Source organism: Oryctolagus cuniculus, chromosome 7 (genome assembly GCF_964237555.1).
Source record: "Oryctolagus cuniculus chromosome 7, mOryCun1.1, whole genome shotgun sequence".
Lineage (NCBI taxonomy): Eukaryota > Metazoa > Chordata > Mammalia > Lagomorpha > Leporidae > Oryctolagus > Oryctolagus cuniculus.
The window spans coordinates 151,313,495-151,339,008 of record NC_091438.1 but is presented as its reverse complement, the minus strand read 5'-3'; the positions used below and the strand labels follow the sequence as shown (position 1 = coordinate 151,339,008).

Below are 25,514 nucleotides of genomic sequence, written 5' to 3'. Positions count from 1 at the left end.
CTTTGGATTTGTGCTGGTCTGTAGGGGCAGCCGAGGGCGACCATCCCCTGGCTTCCCAACCCTGCAGGCCCTTTGCTTGAAACAAGGATTCGCTGAGAAAATGGGTCCCTGGCTGCCCCTCCCATCCCTCCACCTGCGTCCCCTCCCCTACCAGGACTGACAGTGGCGAGAGCGAAACCACTGCTGGGGTTTGGGCGAGTGTTGAAAGTGGCCCAGTGCCCCAGGAATGTCACTCTGCGTGGCTGACGGGGGGGTCTCGCCCCCGTTGCCTGTCTGTAGGTATCTGGCCAAAGCGCTGAATGAGGACCTCCATCTCCAGTGCACAGCGCTCTCTTCCATCATCACAGGTGTGAGGGCCACGCCCAGCCCCACTGTGGAGACCCTTGTGGGGGCAGAGTGCCCCGCGACTTGCTCCAAGGCCTGCCTGCCCCCCAGGTCTGCGCCGCAGCCTGGCCCAGTGCCGCTTTATTCAGCAGGAAGGGCTGGGTAGGGCTCAGGCCCGGCCACCTCACTGCGAAGGCAGCTGGGAGCATTGCAGGAATGTGGGAGATAAACGGGATGCAGCAGAGGACGCGCTGGGTCAGCTCCAGGCCAAAAGCCATCAGGGTGAGAAGGAAAGAGATGGCCGGCGGGGCCCTCTGCACCCCCAAGTCAGGCCTGGGCCTAGCGGAAGAGTTGAGGTGCTCTGGGCAGCCAGGTGCCAGGCGTGAGCAAAGGCCTCCGTGACACACCCGAGCCCACCCCTGCTAAGATGCAGACTGTGAAGCCCCGCCCCCAGGCCGTGTCAAAGCTGAGTAAACCTGGGGTGGTTACTTGACCTTCGGCTTCTACTCCCTTTGCTTCGCTGCGCAGTTGTGGGAATCAGATGGTCTGTGAAGTGCTTTGCTCCAAGCCTGGCGCGTACCGTTACCAGGTGTTCACTCAGCCATCGCCGTAGAATGCCCACGCTGGAGAAGGGGTCAGGGCAACGGGGCAGCAAAGGAGTGAAGCTTGCCCCACTGCTCACTGTGCTGTGCGTACAGACACTCTGTCTCCAGGGTGGGCTGCCGGGGGGCACTGGGTGCTAAATGTTTAGCAAGGTTTGAGTCAGACCCACACCTGCCTCCCTTGTGCGGTTGTGAGGTCTCAGTGGAGGCAGCTTCCTCTTGGCTGGTCACCACCAGGTGGAGCTGGGCTGTGAAGAGATGTCACAGGAAGCAAAGGCACTTTCAGGAATAAGCGCACACTAACCCTTCCACTCCCACACCTTTCTGCATTTAAGGGGCAGGGGCAGGTGCTATGGCGCAGCGGGTTAAAACCCTGGCCTGCGTCCTGTATGAGCACCGGTTCAAGTCCTGGCTGCTCCACTTCAAATCCAGCTCTCTGCTGTGGCCTAGGGAAGCAGAAGGTGGCCCAAGTCCTTGGGCCCCTGCACCCATAGTAGGAGACCTGGAAGAGGCTCCTGGCTCCAGCGTAGCTCAGCTCTGGCTGTTGTATTCATCTGGGGAGGAACCAACAAATGGAAGACTTATCTCTGGCTCTACCTCTCTAACTCAAATTAAAAAAAACAGCAGAGTGTCCTGCTGCAAGTGGTGGTCTGTCCACCAGAGGGCAGCCGAGGTCAAGCTGGCAGAGTCAGCCGTGATTGACGTGCAAGGCCATCAGAGCAATGGCCTTGTAGTGGTCCTCTTTCCAGCAGGTGGGGAGGTGGCACAGGGGTCCGTCCAGGAGAGCCACCCGTGCTGCAGTCCCAGAAGCACGGAAGAGCAGCCCAGTGTCAAGTGCAGGTCCTTTCTGAGCATCTGTGCAGCTCTCTGAGCCCCCTCAGCTTGGTGTTTTAGTCTGGCCGGGGCAGAGGGGATGAGTCAGCAAGAGTTTTCACTTTTAACCTGTTCCACCAAAAGTCAACCGCCCCGCCCCCCGAACTCCTGTGTGTCTACACTCTGAGCCCTGACGAAGGACCTGTGATAAGCCCCAGCTCCACTCCAGGCTCTGACCGTGGCTGTGCCACCTCCTTTCCCTGCTCGGCGAGGAAAGGAAAGCCCGCCTGCGGGCCTCACATCCTGAACACAGGCGGGAAGGAGCCAAGGACCCTGGTCGTGCTTTGTACACTGAGCAGAGCCGGTGGCAGCAAACCACGAGGAGGCCTTGGCTCTCCAGCACTGAGGCCTGGGCCCTGGCAGTCTAACGGGCAACTCGAGAGCCACTGTTCAGACAGTGGTCCTCAAAGCTGGCCGGATGCTCAGAAGCCGGTGGCGGGCAGGGGCAGGACACGGGGGGTCCCCAATAAGGAATTGTTTTCTTTTTTGTGTTTATCTTGGGGCCAGCATTGTAGTGCAGTGGGTTAAGGTACCGCCTGCAATGCCAGTATCCCATATAAACCCTAGTTCGAGTCCCAGCTGCTCTACTTCTGATCCAGCTCCTTGCTAATGGACCTGGGAAGGCATCAGGGCATGGCCGAAGTGCCTGGGCCCCGGCACCCACGTGGGAGACCTGGGTGGAGTTCCTGGCTCACGACTTTGGCCTGGCACAGCCCTGGCGGTTATCACCATTTGGAGAATGAAGCGACAAATGGTAGATCTCCATCTCTGTCACTCTTTCAAATAATTTTTTTTTAATTTATGTATGTATTTGAAAGGCAGAGAGAGAGGGAACGATCTCCCATCTGCCGATCCATTCCCCAAACGCCTGCAGCAGCTAGGGCTAGGCCAGGCCAAAGCCAGGAACTCCCATCTGGGTCTGCCACGTGGGCCGTCATCTGCCCCCTCCCAGGGTGCAGCTTAGCAGGCAGCTGGGTGCAGGCAGAGGCAGAACTCCCATCTCAGCTGTCTGAGACAGGTGCAGGTGTCCAGGGCACACAAAGTGGATCCAGTTCCATGATCTGCTTGCATCCTTGGCCATCTCAATAAAGTCTGCAAGACCCTTGAACTGCTTTTACCCTCCTCCCAGCGGGGAGATGTGGGAGATCAAAAAGCAAGCGAATGAATCAAGTTGCACACAAATTAGCCCAGTGAGACGCCAGGGTCTGCAGCCCAAGCCCCCAAAGCCTTTCCCAGAGCCTCACAAGGAGGGGAAGGGGCTCACTGAAGCTCACAGGAAAGCAGGCACCTGGATCAGAGCAAAGGGAAGCGCTGTCTCTCAGCAAGCAAAGCAGCTCCGGGTATCCCCCACCTCGAGTGAACCCCTGCCACGTCCTGCCCAGACAGTGCTGTCTCAGCTCACCGATTCCTGCAGATACCAACGTGTTTCAGCTCAAGAAGCAGCCGTCAGGATGTTCCCCATCCTTGTCCCCATCTTGAACTTGCCAGGCATTCGGGAGTGGAGCGGTGGATGAACACTGGGTCTGTCTCTCAAGTAATAATCACAGAAACTGACAGAGAGAGGGAGGGAGAGAGAGAGAGATCTTCCATCTGCTGGTTCCCTACCCAAATGCCCACAGTAGCCAGAGCTGGGCCAGGCCAAAGTCGGGAGCCAGGAGCTATCTGAATCTCCCACAAGGGTGGCAGAGACCCACATGCCTGGATCAGCATCATCTGCCTTCCCAGACACATTGGCAGGAAACTGGATCAGAAGTGGAGTAGCCGGGACTCAAACCGGCACTCCAATATGAGGTGCTGGTGTCCAGCAGAGGCTTTTTCCCTCTGTGCACGATGCCCACCCCAACACACCAGTTTGTTTACTCGTTCATAAGTGGAGTGATTGTTTCCAGTGACTGTTAGGAAAGAACTGCTATGAATGTTTGTGTACAAGTCTTTGATTTATTTCTCCTTTGTATACAGCTAGGAGTGTGACTGCTAAGTCACACACAACGTGTATTTTTAACTTTATTCTTAAATGCCAAAGAACTACTTTCAGGAGGGGTAACTCCAATCAAAAGACCGATCTTCTGTATAACACATGCATGGAAAGACTCGGGGGGTAGCTGTGGGCTGTGATGCCAGCATCCCATAGGGGCACCAGTTCAAGTCCTGGCTGCTCCTTCTGATTCAGCTCCCTGCTAGTGTGCCTGGGAAAGCGCAGAAGATGCTCAAGTACTTGGGCCCCTGCTACTCATGTGAGAAAGCCAGATGGAGCTGGCGCCGTGGCTCACTTGGTTAATCCTCCACCTGCGGTGCCAGCATCCCATGTGGGCGCTGGTTCTAGTCCCAGCTGCCCCTCTTCCAGTCCAGCTATCTTCTGTGACCCAGGAAAGCAGGAGGATGGCCCAAGTGCTTGGGCCCTGCACCCGCATGGGAGACCAGGAAGAAGCACCTGGCTCCTGCCTTCGGATTGGCACAGCACCGGCCGTAGCAGTCATTTGGGGAGTAAACCAATGGAAGGAAGACCTTTCTCTCTGTCTCTCCCGCTCACCATCTATAACTCTACCTGTTAAATAAAAAATAAATTAAAAAACAAAAAAGCTGGATGGAGTTCCAGGATCCTGGCTTTGACCTGGTCCAGTGCTGACTATTACAGCCATTTGGTGAGTGAACCAGCAGATGGAAGGTCTCGCTCTCTTTTTCTCTCTCCCTCTCTCTATATCAGTCTGCCTTTCAAATAAAATTTTTTTTTATGTAGTCTCTTTGGGGCCGGCTCTGTGGTGTAGCTGGTAAAGCCACTGCCTGCAGTGCCGGCATCCCATGTGGTTGCCAGTTCAAGTCCCGGCTGTCCAGTTCCAATCCAGCTCTCTGCTGTGGACTAGGAAAGCAGTAGAAGATGGCCCAGGTGCTTGGGCCCCTGCACCCATGTGGAAGACCCAGAAGAAGCTCCTGGCTCCTGGCTCCTGGCTTCGGATGGGCGCAGCTCTGGCCGTTGCAGCCATCTGGGGAGTGAACCAGTGGATGGAAGATCTCTCTCTCTCTCTATCTATCTGAAACTCTGCCTTTCAAATAAATAAATCTTTAAATAAATAAAACGTGGTCTATTGATACAGAATAGTAAGCTATCGGCAATAAAAAGGAACATGCTCTAATGCATATAAAGTCATGAACAAATCTCAATCCACCCAGCTACATGAGGGGAAAGTTTGCATGTTATACAATACCATTTTTTTTTTAAGATTTATTTTATTTATTTGAAATACACAGTTACAGAAAGAGGTAGAGACAGACAGAGAGAGAGGTCTTCCATCCGCTGGTTCACCCCCAGATGGCCGCAATGGCCGGAGCTGCGCCGTTCCGAAGCCAGGAGCCAGGAGCTTCCTCCACATCTCCCACATGGGTGCAGAGGCCCAAAGACCTGGGCCATCCTCCACTGCTATCCCAAGCCATAGCAGAGAGCTGGATTGGAAGAGGAGCAGCCGGGACTAGAACCAGCGCCCATATGGGATGCCGGTGCCTCAGGCCAGGGCATTAACCTGCTGTGCCACAGCGCCGGCCCCATACAATACCATTTATATCAAATCCTAGAAAAGACCATTCATACCGGCAGAGCCGAGCAGCGATTGCCAGGAGCAGAATTTGGGGGTGGTAACTGACTACAAAGAAGCATTAAAGACCAACTGTACACTTCATTGTACATAAATTATACCTCAATAAAACTGAAGTTAAAGATTTATATTACTGCTGAAGGCAAGCTGAAACCGCAATAAGATAGCATTACACCCCACTTGAGAATAGTAAAAATTAAAGGAACTCAGAATAACTAGTTTCCCAGCAGAATGATTGATGGCTACTGTACTTCAGCATACTGGAGTGTGCTTTCTTATCAGAGGGCAAGTCTCATAGCCAGAGCATGGAACAGCGACTGATTTGGGTAAAACAGCCTTTGAGATAGACCTTGTCCCTAAAGTGTGGACAGCTACTTCACTGTGCACATAGCTATGGCCTTGGAGACAACCAGACTTTGTCCTTGACTAGATCTGATACCACAATAATTCTTTTTAAAATGTGAGTGCAGAGAAACACACACACACACACACACACACACATGCAAGGCGAGCCATCCACTGGCTCACACACACACACACACACACACACACCCGCCGCAAAGAACCTGTAATCACTGGGGCTGGGTAAGGGCACGCAGCTCCTCCAGCCATCGTCTGCTGCCTCCCAGGGCGTGCTTTAGCCGGAAGCTGGAATTGGGAGTGGAGCTGGGATTCAAGCCAAGGGACTCCATGATAAGATGTGGCTGTCCCTGAAAGGGGACTGAACCCCTGGACCCCACGTTTGCCCATGTTGTTTGTAAACAGCTTTATGGAGAAGCAGTTGGCACATTGTACAATTCACTACCCAAAGTGCATAATGCAGTGTTTGAGGGTTGTGCAACCATCACGATCAATTTTTTTTTTAAGATTTATTTATTGATTTGAAAGGTAGAGTTACAGAGAGGCAGAGGCAGAGAGAGAAAGAGAGATGGGCGGGGGTCTTCCATCTGCTGGTTCACTCCCCAGATGGCTGCAATGGCTGGATCTGTGCTGATCTGAAGCCGGGAGCCAGGAGCTTCTTCCGGGTCTCCCATGCGGGTGCAGGGACCCAAGGACTCAGGCTGTCTTCTACTGTTTTCCAAGGCCATAGCAGAGAGCTGGATCGGAAGTGGGGCAGCTGGGCCTCAAACCAGTGCCTACATAGGATGCTGGCATTGCAGGTAGCAGCTTTACCCACTAGGACACAGTGCCGGCCCCCAAGTAAACATCTAAAATAATAATAAATAAATGCCCTTTCCCACAATAGTTCATTTTTGGACATAATCCAAATTATGTGACTTTGATTCAGAAAGAATTTGCAAAGGGTGGAAATCCTACCTGAGAGACTTGAAATTCAGCCTTTAAACAAAAAAAAAAAGATTTGTTTTATTTATTTGAGTTACTGAGAGAGGTAGAGACACGGGGTGGGGGAGTCTTCCTCTGCTGGTTCACTCCCCAAGTAGCCACAATGGCCGCAGCTAAGCTGACCCAAAGCCAGGAGCTTCTCTGGGTCCCCCACATGGGTGCAGGGCCCAAGCACTTGGGCCACCTTCCACTACTTTCCCAGGTGCATTAGCAGGGAGCTGGATCTGAAGTGGAGAAGCCATATGGGCTGCAGGCTAGGGTTTAACCCACTGCATCACAGCACCGGCCCCACAACTAATCTTAAATGAAACAATTTCTCACTACCAAATTAGCTCAAAGGGCAAGCACTATCAGCAACAGGAAGTTCAAGTTCAAAGCTGAGGGGAACACAAATAACCACAGTACCTAAGTGCCAAAGCCTCCTATTAGATATGTGATGCTTCTAGATACAGCAATTCTTTGGGGTTTGAATGAGACAGGGCACAGAAAAGTAGAACTTGATTTGCTGCTGCTTGGGCCACTTTAAGAAACTTTTCTCTCTAGAAGTCACCTTTGGAAATTGTGGTGTTTCTCTGAGAACTTGCTATTCGATGTTTAACAGAACTTCCAGCTGTGTCGTGTGCTGTCCTCAACTTCATCCCGTCAGGCCTTGTCTTTTGTGACTGGAGATGCAAGCCCGTGGCTGCCGCTCTAGGAGGCGTGGCACGTCCTGAGACCTGCTGGCCCCACATGAGGGCTGCCTGAGGGTCGAGGCTTCGGTTTTGTGTAATTCAAGACCTGCCCGCTTTCTTCAGGTGTCCTTGGGTAGCATGCATTGCGAGTGCTTCCTTCCATGGCGCCGTCACGGAACTGTGCTACGTCCTGACGGAACGCTGGGCTCCCCATCAACACTGCTGTCGCACTAGCGGTTTGTTTTTTAACAAAATTACTATTTTTAAAAGATTTCTTATTCTTTTATTGAAAGGCAGAAATAGAGAGAAGGAGAGAGAGAGAGAGAGATCTTCAATCTGCTGGTTCACTCTCCAAATGCATACAAAGCCGAGGCTGGGCCGGGCAGAAACCAGGAGTCAGGAGTTTCTTTCGGGTGTCCCACGTGGGTACAGCAGCCCAAGCACTTGAGCCATCCTCCACTGCTTTCCCAGGTGCATTATCAGGGAGCTGGATCCGAAGTGGAACAGCTGGGACTCAAACCGGCCCCTATATGGGATGCCGGCACTGCAGGTGGAGGCTTAACCTTCTACACCACAGCGCTGGCCCAACAAAATTATTTATTTATTTATTTATTTATTTTTATTTGAAAGGCAGAGAAACGGAGAGAGACATACAGATAGAGATTTCCTGTCCCATGGCTTGGCCCTGCCTTGTAGCCATTTGGGGAGTGACCAGCAGAGGGAAGACCTCTTTCTCTCTCTCTCTCTGCCTTTGTCTCTGCCTCTCTGTAATTCTGCCTTTCAAATAAATAAATAAATCTTTAAAAACAAACAAACAAACATAGGGGCTGATCCAGTCGGGGTGTCTGGGAGCGGGGCTTAGTGGAAGGGTGTTCTCTGCTTCCTGGCTCACCAGGGGGCCCTCACTCTCCTGTGTGCCAGACGCTAGACCACTGGCTGCCTGACCTTGGACTGTGAACCTGCAGAACCGTGAGCTGGGATGAGCCTTCCTTCCTCATAAATAGCACATCCCAGCCATTGTAGATCGAGTAATGAAAAAGCTGACTCATGCAACCCCCAGGGGAGAATGGGAGCAAATCTTTGCAATCTCATACCAGCTAAAGAACATATAACTAGAATATGACAAGTGTAATTATCACTTGATAAAATATACACACAACTGAACAATGGGCAAAGGACGGAAATAAACGGTTCTCCAAGAAGATACACGAATGGCCAAAGAGCACATGAAAAACTATGAAACTACCCAGAAGAGAAGAGCAAAATCACAGTGACTCAGCAGGAAAAAGCAAATCAAACTGAGGCAGGAGAGAGCTAAAGGTTAACTCAGTGAAGTTTGAAAAGCAAATTCCAAGGGCTAGTTGTGTATGGGTGGGTCTTAGCAGGCAGGTTTAAGGGCACCTGTTCAAGGTCCAGGTGTTCCACTTCCCAACCAGCTCCCTGCTAATGCACCTGGGAAAGCAGTGGAAGATGGCTCAAGTGCTTCGGGCCCCTGCACCCTCGTGGGAGACCTGGAAGACGCTCCTGCCTCCTGGCTATGGCTTGGCCCAGTGCTGGCTGTTGCAGCCATTTGGGGAGGAAACCAGTGGATAGAAGATCTCTCTCTGTCTTTCCTCTCTCTCTCTCTGTAACTCTGCCTTTCAAGCAAATAAATAAATCTTTTTTAAAAAGCATATTTTCCTTTCCTATAATAAACCTTTGCAGTTGCAATTTTTGTGTGCGTGAGCTTCGTTCACTTCATTATCTGAGGCTCAAAAGGACCTGCTCCTGGTCCTCACCTGCCTGTTCACTCCCACAACAAAGCCACACCCACTTAAGTAAATAACAGGTGCAGCTGGGGCTTTGGAGAGCTTGGAATCTTCATAACCTGCTGGTGGGAATGTGCAGTGGAAGAGCCAACTTGGGTAACAATCTGGCAGGCTCTCAGAGATTAAACATAGAGGTTATACGGCCCAGGCAGGCCACTCCTTGCGTATCTAGCCGGGAGAAATGAAAACCTATGTCCCACAAAGATGTTCCCCTGAACAGTCACGGCGGCATCGTTCATAACCGACAAAAAGGGGGAACAGTCCTGTGGGAAATAAGCCCACTTGAGACCACCGACCCACTAACGAATGGACTCAGAAACACAAAGGAAGCAGAAGAGAGGCATCATGGGTACCTGATCAGCAGAGAGGTGACCAGCAGGTGGAAGCAGGCCCCCCCTCCCAGGTCACTCAGCTCCATTTACCCCTATTATTCAGGGATCCCGCCGCCCAGTTCCTCAATGGTTGAGTGACTTGGGAGTCACCATCTAAATGTGGTGCCTAAAGCAAGGGGAGGGGAGGCGATGGGGGCTGGGCGGTTGCACGTGGGACTGAGGAGAACAAGTTTCTTCAAAAAGGAATGTAGCAGCCTTGGAAGCACATCTTATAAGCAACCCAGCATTTTTTAAAAATATTCATTTATTTATTTATTTGAAAGTCCGAGTTACACAGAGAGGCAGAGAGAGAGAGAGAGAGTGTGTGTGTGTGAGAGAGAGAGAGAGAGGTCTTCCATCTGCTGGTTCACTCCCCAATTGGCAGAGCCTATCTGAAGCCAGGAGCCAGGAGCTTCTTCCAGGTCTCCCACGTGGGTGCAGGGGCCCACAGACTCGGGCCATCTTCTACCGCTTTCCCAGGCCACAGCAGAGAGCTGGATCGGAAGTGGAGCAGCCGGGACTTGAACTGGAGCCCACATGGGATGCAGGCACCGCAGGCAGCAGCTTTACCTGCTGTGCCACAGCAACAGCACCAACAACCCAGCATTTACACTGCGAAGTCTTTCCCATACCCCAATAGTCCCAGCCTCCCCCCCCAACCACCACCAAGAAAGCACCCTGGGAGAATCACTTCTGCCCGGTGTGATAGCCCTGGGCGGTGAAATCTAGGGAGGAAGTTAAGCTAACTCACACTCAGGAAGTTCTTTGTCCAGAAGAGGGAAGGAGAACTGGATCCTCCCCTTCGAAACTCTCTCTCTACCTGCAGATTAGACACACACCCCCACCCCGGACTCTGCAGAGGCGCCCATCTGCTCTGACAGACACCCTACCTCATCACACCTGGCTTCCTACCCCCGCCTCTGTCTCATGTCTGAATTCTTTCCTGCATGAACACAAGAACCTATCCCACTCATCTCTGCTAAGTGAGCTCATCAGTTGATCGACTTGGGTCTTCTTCCACTTAGCTCCCTTCCAGCTGGGGAGTAGGCCCTGGCAGCATGGCTGTACCTAGGCTAAGCTAAGTTCTTAGGAAAATACTCCACTGGGACATTTCTGAGAGCTCCAGCATCCATCAGCTGCGGAACAGGTGAACAAACGGAGCGCACTCTGCGGCAGCAGGAGGAACGGAGCGCGGGAGCATCTGCAGTGTGCGGGGGCCGCAGAGAACCTCAGGGCGGAGAAGCGAGTCGCCCTGCGGTGGGCTCCCACGGCTGTGAACGGTGCACAGAGGCCGGCCTGCCACACAGAGGCCGGCCAGTGGCTCACAGAGACCGGGGGTGATGGGGAGACGACGGAGATTACCCCTGCTGAGTGCAGGGCTTCTTCAGGGGCGGTGAGAAGGCTCTAGAACGACCCTGCTGGTTGCACAACTCTACAAACACCAACGCCCATTGATGTACACACTTCATTGGCAAAGGTTACAGTATGCGGGGCATAGCACAAAAAAGCTCTTCTTATTTTTAAATTGTTTTTATGACAAAGATCATCTGTGGCCTGGCCACTTTTTATGTTATATTTTATTTTATTTTAAGTTTTTTGTTTATTTGAAAGGCAGACGGACAGAGAGAAAGAGAGAGACAAAGATCTTCTATCCGATGGATTATTCTCCAAATGGTTACAACAACCGGGGCTGGGCAAGGCAGAGCCAGGACCCTGCAGCTCCCTCCTGGTCTCCCCCATGGCTGGCGGGGCCCAGGTACCTGTGCCATCATCCGTTGTGCTCCCAGGCCGTTTCAGGAAGTTGGAGCAGAAGTGGAGCTGCCAGGACCCAAAGTAGCACTGCATTATGGGTTGCTGGTGTCACAGGCTGCAGGTTAACACACTGCACCACGATGCTGGCCCCAAAGCTGTTCAAAAACAGAGAAGAAGCAGGGGCCAGTGCCGCGGCTCACTTGGTTAATCCTCCGCCTGTGGCGCTGGCATCCCATATGGGCACCGGGTTCTAGTCCCGGTTTCTCCTCTTCCAGTCCAGCTCTCTGCTGTGGCCCGGGATGACAGTGAAGGATGGCCCAAAAATGCTTGGGCCCTGCACCCGCATGGGAGACCAGGAAGAAGTTCCTGACTACTGGCTTCGGATCAGCATGGCTCTGGCCGTAGTGGGCATTTCGGGGGTGAACCAACGGAAGGAAGACCTTTCTCTCTGTCTCTCTCACTGTCTAACTCTATCTGTCAATTAAAACAAACAAACAAAAAAACAGAGAAGCAGCAGCATTTAGCTGCTGAATCCCTGTGGGCAGTGCCCAGTGGGGAAGGCCACTCCGCGCCCTGATATTGAAAGACCATCTTACAGTGAGAGCCCAGCTCCCCGGGGAATGTTTTCGCTCACATGCCTGGTGCCGAGGCAGACTGCCAGCGGGGTTTGTTTGCCGCTGCTGAGGCGTGGCCGTGAGATGGGTCATCTATGACGAGAGGTTCATGCTGGCTCCCGGTTCTGGGGCCTGGAAAGTTCAAACACACGGCACCAGCATCTGCTCAGCTTCTGCGGAGGCCTCGTGCCGCTTTAACCCAGGGCGGGAGGTGGAAGGGCCAGCGGCCACGTGTGGCAGGGACCCCCAGGGGAGGCCGCCATGCTGAAACCACCTGCTGTCCTGCTCTCTGGCCGGTCCCGGGGGCTTGGCCACTCACTCAGGCAGAGAAGGAGCTCCCGCCCTCGGGAGCAGCATGGGTGGCCCCAGCACCATCACAAATGAGACCAGATTCCAGCAGGGTCTCCCCAGGGCACCCCCCCCCCCGCCCCCAGCAGGAGAGTGAGAAGGGAAAGGGGTGGAGCTGGAAGGAGGGCCCGTGGGCTGAGGCGCTGGCTCAGGATCCGTTCTGGGTTGCCGGTTCCTGGAGACGGGGGTGGTGAGCACGGCCAGCGTCTCAAGTCACGTTCTGAACACCTTTCAGGAGCTACAGGAAGGCACGCGTGTCGGGCTCCGTAACTGCTTATGAGCAAGGTCATTGCTGCTTCACAGATACTTTTTTTTTTTTTTAATTTTTTTGACAGGCAGAGTGGACAGTGAGAGAGAGAGACAGAGAGGAAGGTCTTCCTTTGCCGTTGGCTCACCCTCCAATGGCCGCCGTGGCCGGCGCGCTGCGGCCAGCGCACCGTGCTGATCCGATGGCAGGAACCAGGTGCTTCTCCTGGTCTCCCATGGGGTGCAGGGCCCAAGCACCTGGGCCATCCTCCACTGCACTCCCTGGCCACAGCAGATAGCTGGCCTGGAAGAGGGGCAACCGGGACAGAATCCGGCGCCCCAACTGGGACTAGAACCCGGTGTGCCGGCGCCGCAAGGCAGAGGATTAGCCTAGTGAGCCGCGGCGCCGGCCCACAGATACTTTTTAATAAGGCTATTTTTGCCTGACATGGTGACCCTCTGAAATGTGTACATGCAGATCGCCCATCTTCAGTGTTGAATCTTTTTTTTTTATTTGCAGTGCATATTTCTTTTTTAATTTGAAAGAGTAATGGGTTTTCTTCCTCAAGTGCCAGCAACAACCAGGGCTGGGCCGTGCCAAAGCCAGGGGTCAGGAACTGAATCCAGGTTTCGCACGTAGGAGGGGAGCCAGGACTTGAGCCATCACCTGCTGCCTCCCAGGGTGCACGTCCATAGGAAGCTGCCTTGGGAGCAGAGGCGGGACTCCATCCCAGGCACTCCAGTATGGACTTGGACATCCCGAGTGCCGGCTTAACCCCTGGCCACAATGTCCACCCAGGTGTTGGACTCCATAAGGCATTCATTGTGGTTTCAGAGGAGTCCGCTTGACAAATGAACTTCCAAAAGTTTTATTTGTATTGTGTGAATTGGATAGGAGAAACGTTTAATGACTGGGATCAACGGATTTGCTATTTTAAGTGTCTGGCATGGATATAAACCTGCATTATTTTCTATTAAATATTTCAATGATTGAGACCAGTATACCACACATACTGCTTTACTCATTTGACGTGCCTGACAACACAGAATAAAAACTCAGTAACTTTAATCCTGAAATGTTACTTAATTTAAATCAAAGGTCATGTGTCAAAGTAATATAAAAATAAACCTCCTGCATCACACAAGTCATTATTTTCAGACACAGTTCGATTGTAGAAGTTAGCAATCAAGCCAAAATGCACATGCACATGGTAGTTCATATGTTATCTCCGCATGTGTCCAGTGATGCCATTACATTCCTCAGGATAAATTCAAATACTGCCAAATGTTATGAATAACTTATACATTTATTATAAACCTTTTTTTTTTTGAAAGGCAGAGCCACAGAGATAGAAGGAAAGACAGAGAGAGAGAGAGAGAGAAGAGAGAGAGAGAGAGAGAGAGAGAGAGAGAGAGAGATTTTCCATCTGCTGATTCACTCCTCAGATGGTGGAAGCCAAGAGCCCAGGACTTCTTCAGGGTCTCCCACGTGGGTGCAGAGGCCCAAGCACTTGGGCCATCTTCTGCTGCTTTCCCAGGTGCATTACCAGGGAGCTGTATCTGAGGTGGAGCAACCAGACTCAAATTGGCACCTATATATGATGCCAGGGTCACAGGCAGAGGCTTAACCCACTAAGCCACAATGCTGGCCCCTATTATCTTTTTTAAGATATTTATTTTATTATTTTATTTCTTTAAAAGATATATAGAGATGGAGAGTCAGAAAGACATCTTCCTGGCCCAAGTCCATGGGTCTCTGCATCTGCATGGGAGACCTGGAAGAAGCTCCTGATTCCTGGCTTCGCATCAGCCCAACTCTGGCCATTGTGGCCATTTGGGCAGTGCACCAGTGGATGGAAGACCTCTCTCTGTCTCCCTCTCTCTGTAACTCTGCTTCTGCTAAGCCCTGGTCATTGCCTGGGCAAACCCTGGCTATGGCAGGCATTTGGCAGAATCAGCAGATGGGACGTGGATTCCTGCCTGTCTCTGTTTTTCTGCCTTTCAAATAAATAAATGATTTTATTAAAAACAAACTGCTAGTGCGACAGCAGTGTTGATGGGGAGCCCAGCGTTCCGTCAGGACGTAGCACAGTCCCGTGATGGCGCCATGGAAGGAAGCACTCGAAATGCACGCCACCCAAGGACACCTGACAAACGCAGGCAGGTCTTGAATTACACAAAACTGAAGCCTCGACCCTCAGGCAGCCCTCATGTGGGGCCGGCAGGTCCCAGGACATGCCACGCCTCCTAGAGCGGCAGCCATGGACTTGCATCTCCAGTCACAAAGGACAAGGCCTGACGGGATGAAGTTGAGGACAGCACACGCCACAGCTGGAAGTTCTGGAAGTTTCAGGCAAATCTGGGGATTTTAAAGGAGACAAAAAGTTTGGAAAGTGGCCCAAGCAGCAGTAAGCCAAGTCCCACTCCTGTGTCCCCTGTCTCATTCAAATCCCGAAGAATTACTGGTATTTGGATCCATCACATATCTCGTTGGAGACTTTGGCACTTAGTACTGTATGCTTTGAACTTGAGCTTCCTGTTGCTGATAGTGCGTGCCCTTTGAGCTAACTGATTACGAGAACCCAGCAGAGAGAAACTTTTATTTATTGATTACAATTTTTATTTATTGGTGAAGCAGAGACCGAGACAGAGATCCAGAGAGAGCTCCCATGTGTCATTCACTCTGCAAATGCCCAGAAGAATGAGACCGGTCTAAGTCAGAGGCTAGGAGTGGAGCTCAATCCAGTTCTCCCACGCGGGTGGCAGGAACCCAACGCTTGCACCACCCCTGCCTCCCAGGGGCCGCCCTGGCAGGAGCTAACCAGAGTCAGGAACTCAGTGGTCAAGAGGTCAATATTCGTCCCTAGAGAGCCTGGGTCTGATTTTCAGCTTCTGGCTCCTAATGTGGCCCAGGCTCTGCTGCCGTGAACATCTGGGGAGTGAGTCGGCGGAGGGGGCGGTCTGTGTGTCGCCGTCTGTCTAAATGTTTCAAAAAAGAACGACAGTGATGTAATACCACAGGAACAACTCAAGGACGAAGTCTGCTTGTTGTCTCCAAGGTCACAGCCATCTCCATGGCCAACAAACTGGCCACCCTGGGAACAGCTGTGGCGCAGCAGGTTAAGCTGCCGCCTGCGGCACCCTCACCCGGTACTGGAGTGCTGGTTCCTGTCCCAGGTGCACACACTATCAACCCAGCTCCTTGCTAACCCGCCTGGGAAAGCAGTAGATGATGGCTCAAGGCTCCGGGCGCTGCCACCCACATGGGAGACCAGGATGGACTCCTGGCTCCTGACTTTGGCCTGGCCCAGCCCTGGCTGGTGCAGCGACTGGGGAGTGAACCAGTGGGTGGCAGATCTCACTCTCTCTGTTTTTCCCTCTCTCTGTCACTGAAGCTTTCTAACAAATCCTTTTTTTTAAGAAAGGTATTTTCCCTCGGGTGTAGAACCCAAGGCTCACAGTTGTCACTGGTAACTGGGCTGGGGGAAGCAACCCGTGCCAGGGAGGGCGGCAGCCTTTGGCTGGCGAGCCTCAGCCTCGGGGCCACAGGGCGCTGAGGTCACCCACCCCCTGCACTCTGCTCCATGTGCCCCCCAGCCACAGCAGGGAGCTTAGGCGCTCCAGCCCTGAGTCTTGGGACTGGCTCACAGCTCCCACACCCAGTTCACTTCCGGGGACAGGCCACCCCAAACCAAGGTCATCGGCGAGAAGCCACAGCCATGCGGAAGTGAAAAGAAGTGTCGATGCCTGTGCCGCACACATCCGTGGACCCCGCCGCTCGCCCTGCCCCTACCGCCGGATCCCGCCTCAAGCCCCGCCCCCACTGCCAGCCCCGCCCCGCCCCCGCCCCAGTAGGCCCCTAGCCCCTCCCATGGTGGGCGGGGCCTGACCACCCTTAAACACCAGTCCAGCGGCTCTACCCGCGGGCCCTCAGCCGACAGCTGTGACCTGCGCCCGAGCTGCCAGGCCTGCCGCCGCCGCCAGCATGTCCTGTCCGGTGAAGAAGCGCCTGCCCACCACCGTGCTGGGCGCCATGGAGTTCGGGCGCCGCATGGACGCCCCTTCCAGCGCCGCGTCGGTGCGCGCCTTCCTGGAGCGCGGCCACAACGAGATAGACACGGCCTTCGTCTACGCAGAAGGCCAGTCTGAGACCATCCTGGGCGGCCTGGGGCTCGGGCTGGGCGGCGGCGACTGCAAAGGTAAGGGCTGCCCCTGACAGCCGACCCTCCCGACAGGCCCAGACCCAACGTGCACTTGCCTCCCGCGGGACACTGCGCGGCTCTGGGAACCCCAGGCTCCGCAGCCACATTCGACTCTGCACGGAGCTGCATCACTCCATTCCTGCTTTTTCCCCTCCGGGAAGGTAGCCCAGTACCCACCCCCCGGCTCCGAACCCTGGTGTCTCCTGGAACAGCTCTGCTGGGCCCTCCTCTGGAGCACTGAGAACTCCAGACCCTCGATGTAGGAGCCTCAGCGGCTCCCGACTCCCTGGTCGGCAGAACCCTGCCCTTCCCACCCTGGCGCCGGTTGGCACAGCTCCCAGCAGACTTAGGAACGCCAGGCAGACCACGTAGCGGAGACCTGCTTCCTGCATAGCCCGGGCCAGTCTCGCCCCAGGCCCTCGACTTTGCTCCCAGGGCCCTGTTGGATTGGCAGTGCCACCTGCACCCGGGTGCCGCGGTGGCTCCTGAGCAGATGGGGAGTGGGGAACAGCGTCTGCGGCCTCCCCTTCTGGGCTCTGTCTGAGGCTCCAGGATCCAAATCCACCCTCCTGCAAGCCCAGAGCCAGGGCGCCCGGGAGAGAGCCCCTGGAGAAGTCGGGCCCGAAAGGAAACATTGCAGGCCAGCTCCCTCTCCCGACTTCCTGCTGCTGCATCCCTGGGAGGCAGCTGTGATGGCTCTAGTTGGGTCATTGTCGCACAGGTGGAAGACCCGGATCCAATTCCCAGCCACCAGGCATTTGGGAGTAAACCAGCAAACGAATCAGAAATCCATCCTGTCTCTCTGTCAAGAAGGAAAGGGGTGGGGGGAGAGGAGGAGGAGAGGAAAGAGAGCTGCAGGCAGTGGGCACGAGTGTGCAAAGGCACTGCGTGGCTGTGTGCTGGAGGAGCCACGGCAGCTTCGGGAGGCTGTGTCATGGGGGCCTGCTGACTCTGAGGCCGTCGGAAGAGGCCGGAGCCCTGCCTGGCACACACAGGGCAGCCTCAGAAATGTCCCTGGTGGCTTTGCTTGCATTGGCACATGTGGCCTCCTTGCACGCTGAGCCTTTGTCCCCGGTTCAGATGAGAGAGCCCCACCACCCTCGGCCACGTGGACCTCCGTGGCCTCTCTGCGGATCCCCCACTGCCTCCCAGGGAGACGCTGATCTTTCCCCTGCTTTGCTGTTTTCCTCTCCAACTCCTTCTCTTCCGTCCTTGAGGCCAGGCCCAGCGGGGTCCAGGTGGTCCTCAGATCTCAGATCTGAAGCCCCCATCCAGAAGGGGAGGGGTGGTGGTGGGAGGGGAGAGTCCCTCGTGAGCAGGTCTCAAACCCATTCTCTCCCAGGTCACGAGGGCTCTGCTCACTGCCTCTACCCAACAAGTGACTTTCTAAGCATGAAAAGTGTGAGAGGGTCTCTCCTCTTCCTCCTCCACCAGCCAATCCCCGGAGGGGCTGGGGGATATGTACGGAGCTCCCCGCACTGAGCTGGGGGCCAACCATGTGCCTGTCCTACGGGGATGAGTCTGCCTGACCCCTGCCTCTCCTTCCTTGGGGCCCTCATGGACGCCTCTCACATCTCTGTCTTGAATCCTGCTCAGCCTCCTTACTGGTCTCCCTGTTTCTAGACAGGCTTTTGTCCATGCTGCCTTCAGGGCCATCTTCCAAGCCTACCAGGCTGAGCACTGGGCGCCTGTCCTACAAGCATTCAGAGGCTCCTATGGGCCCCTGTGTCAGGACTCCAGGGAGTGCACCCAGGTCCGGGACCTGGTCTGCGGCTCTTCTCTTGCTCTGTCTCTCCCTGGACTTGGGCAGGGGCTCCCACACGCGGCGCTCCTGCCTCCTCCTTTAACCTGTGCCCCATGCTCTAGACGAGCTTCGCCCAATTCACAGACGGCAGCCTCTGTCTAGGCAAAGCCTTCCTGAACTCCCAGGCAGGCTCCCGAGTCTGTGCACTGGGCTCTTTTTTTTTTTTTTTTTTTTTAAGATTTATTTTACTTGTTTGAAAGACAGAGTTGCAGAGAGAGATAGACAGAGAGAGAGGTCTTCCATCCACTGGTTCACTCCCAAATGGCCAGAACGGGTGGAGCTGGGCTGATCTAAAGCCAGGAGCCTCTTCCAGGTCTCAAATGTGGGTGCAGGGGCTCAGGTACTGGAGCAGCTTCTGCTGCTTTCCCAGGCCATAGCAGGGAACTGGATTGGAAGTGGAGCAGTGAGACTCAAATCAGTGCCATATGGGATGCCGGCATTGTAGGCTGGGGCTTTAACCCACTGCGCTACAGCGCCGGCCCCTGCCCTGGGCTCTCCTAGCAGAGTGGCCCTTACACCGTGAGCCCTGGAGGGCAGGGAGCATGTGGCCTCAGGGCCAGGCCTGGCCTGTGCAGCTCACCAGAAATTGTCCCTGTGGTGGGGACCTCCCAGCTCTTCCTGACCACGCTCAGCCGGGTTCTGATCAAGCCTCAGGAGCTCCCTACAGTCAGAGCCATTCCCACGCCGACTTTCAAGGTGAGGGGATGGGGACTCAGAGAGGAAAAGTAACAAGTTCAAGGCCCCGGAGCTGGGGACGGCAGAGCTGAGATGTGCAGCAGGTCTCTCTCTTCACGGTTCCACTGCACCCCGTCTGATGCTTGGGAAACTGACATGAGCCTCCATTTGTCTCCCTTCCAAGTGAAAATCGCTACCAAGGCAATTGCAATGGATGGGACGACATTGAAACCCGACAGCGTCCGGTTCCAGCTGGAGACGTCGCTGAAGCGGCTGCAGTGCCCCCGCGTGGACCTCTTCTACCTGCACATGCCTGACTACAGCTCCCCACTGGAAGACACGCTGCGCACCTGCCACCAGCTGCACCAGGAGGTGAGGGCGGCCCTGAGCTTCTTCTCGTCCTGTTCCCACCGGGAGAGTGGGGGCAACCGGGGCAGTCCCAGAGAGGAGTGGGAGCACGGCACGTCCCGCGTGCCCCTTCCTGGTCTCCTGGGCAGCACTGGTTCTGACCACAGCCTCTCCCCGCAGGGCAAGTTTGTGGAGCTGGGCGTCTCCAACTACTCCTCCTGGCAGGTAGCCGAGATCTGCACCCTGTGCAGGAGCCGCGGCTGGATCCAGCCCACCGTGTACCAGGTGAGGGCTGCGCTGTGGACCGGGGCTGCAGGGTTCTGCTCTCCTGGGATCCTGCGCCCTATGGACGGCCCCTGCACTCCGATCCCTCCATGAACAGATCCCAGGTGGCGCTGGCACTGGCACACGTCCTAGCTCCTCAGCTGGGCCCAGGCACCTGCTCCCCCCAAGCTCGGGTGTGCACTAGGTGCCTGCCTTCCCCGCTTGGCTTCCCACTGCAGCCTGGCACGGTGCTCCCCTCCCTGGGAGGAGCACTCAGGTCTCACCCAGGTGGCTCCTCCCTGGGAAGCTTTCCCCATGGCTCTCAGGCCTCCCCCGCCCCGACCTCCCCCTCCCTCAGTCAACAAATGATTGTCCTCCACGCGGTGAGCGCCAGGCGTGGGCCCAGAGCTTCCCACTGTACATGGATGGCCTCTTTCCATGGTTGCACCTGTTTACTGTCTGCCTTGCTCTAAGTTATTATTGGAGGGACATGGACTTTAGGCTGTGGGGTCTCTGGTACTGAGCCAGAGGGTGCCTAGCACTGTGGTTGAATGAAGGAATTCTCCTTAGACATACGCACCCCGTAAGTATATGCCACATCCCTGATGGTTGATGTGCTAGGATGGTAAGGACTGAACGGAGGGTCCCACAGGGTACTGTGGGCCCCCTGCAGCTGGTGCCTCTCCCCCAGGGCATGTACAACGCAATCACCCGCCAGGCGGAGAAGGAGCTGTTCCCCTGCCTCAGGCACTTTGGGATGAGGTTCTATGCCTTCAACCCTTTGGCTGGTATGCATCCCCCTGGGGACAGCCCTCCTGGGGTGGGAGCCCAGCCCCTGCTCTGTCCCTGCTGCTCCTGCCCCGGGGGACACCCAGCCAGGGCCTGGGAAGCAAGGGGGGCCATGGGAGGAGGGGGCAGGCAGCTCGCTGCCTTCTGTGGCCTCCCTCCAACCCTGGGGCTCCCCACCTGTGGTCCAGAGCCCTGAGGGGTCTGGCCGCCTGTGGGAGGGCTCTGGGCCAGGGGTCTGACAGCAACCTTCTTGCAGGGGGCCTGCTGACGGGCAGGTACAAGTATGAGGACCAGGATGCAAAAATAAAGCCGGAGGGCCGTTTCTTTGGGAATAGATGGTCTGAGATGTACAGGAATCGGTGAGCTGGGGCTGTCTGTGTCTGGATTGGGATGGGAGGTGTCTAGCTGTTTGGGGGAATCTCTTGCCACCCGCACCTACATCTTTTGAACCATCCTGGAATTGCCGCAGCCTTGGTGGGGTTTCTTCTGCTCTGGGGCCTCTGTGAGGAGTGGGGGTCCTGGGCCCACGTGGTCTTCCACGTCATAGCTCTGCCCTGAGAAGTCACCTGCCGGGCAGGAAAGACAGAACCAGGGCTGGAGGCTCAGGAGCCTGGGCCGGCCCTGTCTCTGCTCCCTGGTGGCCCTGGGTCAGATGGGGGCAGGTGCGTGATTCTCAGGAGCAGAGATGTATTCGGGGCCTCTGAGGAGACTGATGTGGAGGGGACACGCCCCTCTGTGCAGCAGGGTAGGCGGGACTGCTGGCCGCCTGGCTCTCTGGCTCTGGCCCCCAGTGCCACCCCCGTGGGTCTGACCCCTGTGCCTGTCCCCACCCACCCAGCTACTGGAAGGAGGAGCACTTCAAGGGCATTGCCCTGGTGGAGAAGGCCCTGCAGGCTTCCTATGGCAGCAGCGCCCCCAGCATGACCTCGGCTGCCCTGCGCTGGATGTACCACCACTCCCAGCTGCAGGTAAGCGCGCTGCCCTGGGCCCCAGCGTCCGCTCCTCTAGGGGGCCAGAGGGGACTGCCAGAGTTTGTCTTATCTTTGTGAAATTTCTTATTTTTTTAAGATATGTATTTATTTGAAAGGCAGAGTTACAGAGAGTCAGAGGCAGAGAGGAAGAGAGAGAGAGAGAGAGAGAGGTCTTCCACCCTCTGGTTCACTCCCAAAGTCAGCAAAGCCCAGCACTGGGCTGATCCAAAGCCAGGAGTTTCTTCCAGGTCTCCCACGTGGGTGCAGGGTCCCAAGGACTTGGGCCATCTTCTACTGCTTTCCCAGGCCATAGCAGAGAGCTGAGTCAGAAAGTGGAGCAGCCAGGACATGAACCAGTGGCCATATGGAATGCGGGCACCACAGGCAGAGGCTTTGCCACAGTGCTTGGGTTGCAATTTGAACACAGCTTCAAGTGCAAAACCCATCAGTCTCACTCCTCTGCTGGGAGCTGGAGTTAGTTCTCTCTCTCCCTCTCATTTTCCCCAGTCTTCTTGGTCAAATCCTTTCTCCACTTTGCATAGGACACTTGCATTGAGTGCCATGTACGAAGCTACTTGCAAATGCATTGGCAAAACAAGCACTCAGGCATGCCGTGGAGGTGCCCACGGTCCACACCCGAGCTCTGGGTTCAGCTCCCGGCTCTGGCTTCTGACCCAGCTTCCTGCTAATGTAGACCAAGGGAGGCTGAATAGCTGGATCCCTGCCGCCCACAAGGGGACGCGTTTTGTGTCCCTACCTCCTGGCTCCCGCTCCTGCCCTCTCTGTCTGTCTGTTGCCTTCTCTGTCTCCTGATTTCTCAAATAATAATAATTAGAAAAACAGTTTTGGAAAACAGTTTAAATATAGATATATTTGGTGCCCAAAAAATCCCTTCAGCATGGAAGATCTCTCTATGTCTGTTGCTATGTCTGTCCAATAGATGAAAAGTAATAATTAAATAAACATTTAAAATTTTTTTGAGGAGCCACCATTGTTGCTCAGCGAGTTGAACCATTCACTGACTGCAATGCGGGCATCCCATAGAGACACCAGATGGAGCTCCTGGCTCCTGGCTCCAGCCTGGCCCAGCCCCTTGTGGCGAGTGAATCAGCAGACAGAAGGTCTCTGTCTCTTCCTCGCTCTGTAATTCTGCCTTTCAGATGAATAAATAAATAAAAATTTTAAATTATTTGTTTATTTGAAGGGCAGAGTTAGAGAGACAGAGACAGAGAGATCTTCTGTCTCCCAAGTCATTCCCCCAATGGCCACAATGGCCAGAGTGTGCCAATATGAAGCCAGGAGCCAAGAGCTTCTTCTTGGTCTCCCACGTGGGTGCAGGGGCCCAAGGACTTGAGCCATCCTCTGCTGCTTTCCCAGGGCACAGCAGAGAGCTGGCTCAGAAGTGGAGCAGCTTGGACTTGAAATGGTGCCCATATGGGATGCCTCTGTCCCAGGCAGCGGTTTTACTCTCTACGCCATGGCACTGGCTCCAATTAAATAAACCTTTAAAAGAGTTTTGAATTCCATGCATACCAGAAACCTTCCAGCCACTCATGGACACTGTGTATTATGAAACATCTAAGCATGGGTTTCAAAACTCTTTTGAACCCAGATAGACTTTTCTTCCAATCCTGTTTCCATGACCTCCCTGCAGCGCCCTCATGTGCAATAGGGCTCAGTAAATGGGAGCCGAGAGCTTTGCCTGACTTTTCACGCCCATAGCACTCTGAAAATAGAGAAGAGGGAGTCCAGGAGAGGTTAAAGAACCAAGTCGCGTTTGCACAGCTGCTGGGTGGCAGAGCTGGGCTCTGGGCAAGCAGGGTGGCACCCGGGCAAGGACACAGCCACAGAGTCACAAAGACACAGCCGCCCCCGGCTCCTTGAGTCCTTTCTGGCACTAGAGGGAGTGACCAAACCCGGACCCCACGGCGGGGCGGGCAGCTGGCCGGGCCGTGGGGGTGACGGCAGCCCCGGTGTGCACTGAGCTGACGTCTGTGTCCCCCTTGCAGGGCGCCCACGGGGACGCGGTCATCCTGGGCATGTCCAGCCTGGCGCAGCTGGAGCAGAACCTGGCAGCCGTGGAGGAAGGGCCCCTGGAGCCGGCCGTCGTGGAGGCCTTCGAGCGAGCCTGGCACCTGGTTGCCCACGACTGCCCCAACTACTTCCGCTAGGCCGCTCACGGCTCAGGCTGCCATGGCCCTTATCTGAACGCCTTCTCCGTCCCGCCCCCCCCCCCCCCCCCGGCAGTCTCTGCCTTAGCTGAGGCCTCCAGACCCTCGGGGTCCATGCGCTCCCTCTCCAGGCCCTGACCTGGGCCTGTGCCTTCGCAGTGCGGGCGGCCGAGGCCGATCCTGCAGGAGCTTTGCCTGCTGAGTGAGGCGGGCCCTTCCCTGGTGCAGCCCTGCCCGGGTGAACCCCAACCTCATCTCCTCTGCTGCTTGCAACTCATCCCGCAGCCCGCCCTGGGCCTGAGCGGGGGCTGAGCCAGGCGCTGGGTCTGAAAGGGCAGATGCGGTGGGAGGGGTCCCCAGGTCTCCTGGTCCTGGTGCCGGCTCAGGCTGACCGCTCAGCAGTGGCTAAGGGCCCTCAGTCCTCCCCGGCCGCAGGGTGTCTCCCTCAGGAGCCTCGCTGGGTCCTTAGAAATGGGACCTCGGGGACGAGTCCCCGTGAGCGTCACCAGCAAGGACAAGGCCCCTCAGGAGGCCTGGCCCCTTTGTCACTGTCCCTGTCTCGGCCCTGGCTTCAGTCTCACCCAGCTGAAGCCCCTGTCCTGCCCTCGGTAAGACTCGGCCTGGGCCCTGGCCTCCTTCGCTTGGGGTGGGGCACAGGCAGCCGGGTTCCGTGGCCTCTGCCAGTCCCTGGAGGCTGGGGGTAGAGGCCCAGGCCTGCTGGTGGCCCATCCCCCACGCGTCCAGTGTCTCCTGGCTTGGGTGAGGGCAGCTGGGGGCTAGCAGTTGGCATTCTCTCTCTGGAACTGACTTTCAAATAAATAAATAAATCTCTTTTAAAAATACCTATTCGTGGGATTATTTCCTAATACGGGTTTGTTGAGGCACAGTGAATAATATAACTTCAGTGTGTTGCAGTAACTGCACAGTAAGTCAGCTTCACGTTTTCATATTTGTGTTAATGGGATGCAAATAAATGTGTTATTTTTTTAATGGCAGCTAACTACAAAATTACTTATCTTTGATAGCATATTGGGTTTTATAATTACATAGGATTTGACTGGTGTTATACAGTCACAAATAATACACCTCAAATAAAACAATGAGACTGTATTGTTATAATTCACCAGATCAGGTTCGATAGATGTTTCTTTAGAAGGAATTACCTGCTTTTCTGTCCAGTCACCCAGTATAATGTCTTGCCCACTGTTAAGGGCTCAGTGAATTGCCACTGAACTTACTAAGAAAGAGCTGAGAAGAGATGACTCTGTCAGCCAGAAGTCAAGGACCATCGGAATCCATGTGGAAAGAAGTGGTTAAAGGAGTGAGCTGTATGGGGCCACTGCTGTGGCGTAGCGGGTAAAGCTGCCGCCTGCAGTGCCGGCATCCCATATGGGCGTTGGTTGGAGTCTCGGCTGCTCCACTTCCGATCCAGCTCTCTGCTATGCCTGGGAAAGCAGGAGAAGATGGCCCAAGTCCTTGGACCCTTGCACCCGTGTGGGAGACCCGGAGAAGCTCCTGTCTTTGGACTGGCACAGCTCCAGCCATTGGGGCCATCTGGGGAGTGAACCACTGGATGGAAGACCTCTCTCTCTCTCTCTGCCTCTGACTCTCTGTAACTCTGCCTTTCAAATAAATAAATAAATCTTAAAAAAAAAGAGAAGTGAACTGTGTGTTGTATATTGCCAATATACTCAGATTTCAACAAAGCAAGAGATTAAGCCAAAAATACTAGCACCAGAATAAACAAAGG

At 54.9% G+C, this 25,514-nt stretch overlaps 1 protein-coding gene across 1 annotated transcript; it reads left to right on the top strand.

The window, feature by feature from the left end:
• The first annotated feature begins 16,417 nt into the window (after nucleotides 1-16,417).
• Nucleotides 16,418-24,606, top strand: LOC100353185 (aflatoxin B1 aldehyde reductase member 3). The gene is made up of 7 exons (XM_051858053.2): nucleotides 16,418-16,739; nucleotides 19,406-19,593; nucleotides 19,750-19,854; nucleotides 20,525-20,621; nucleotides 20,879-20,981; nucleotides 21,461-21,590; nucleotides 23,603-24,606. Exons 1-7 carry the CDS (start codon nucleotides 16,526-16,528, stop codon nucleotides 23,762-23,764), a joined length of 999 nt encoding a protein of 332 aa, XP_051714013.2. The 5' UTR covers nucleotides 16,418-16,525; the 3' UTR covers nucleotides 23,765-24,606.
• Nucleotides 24,607-25,514: the final 908 nt, after the last annotated feature.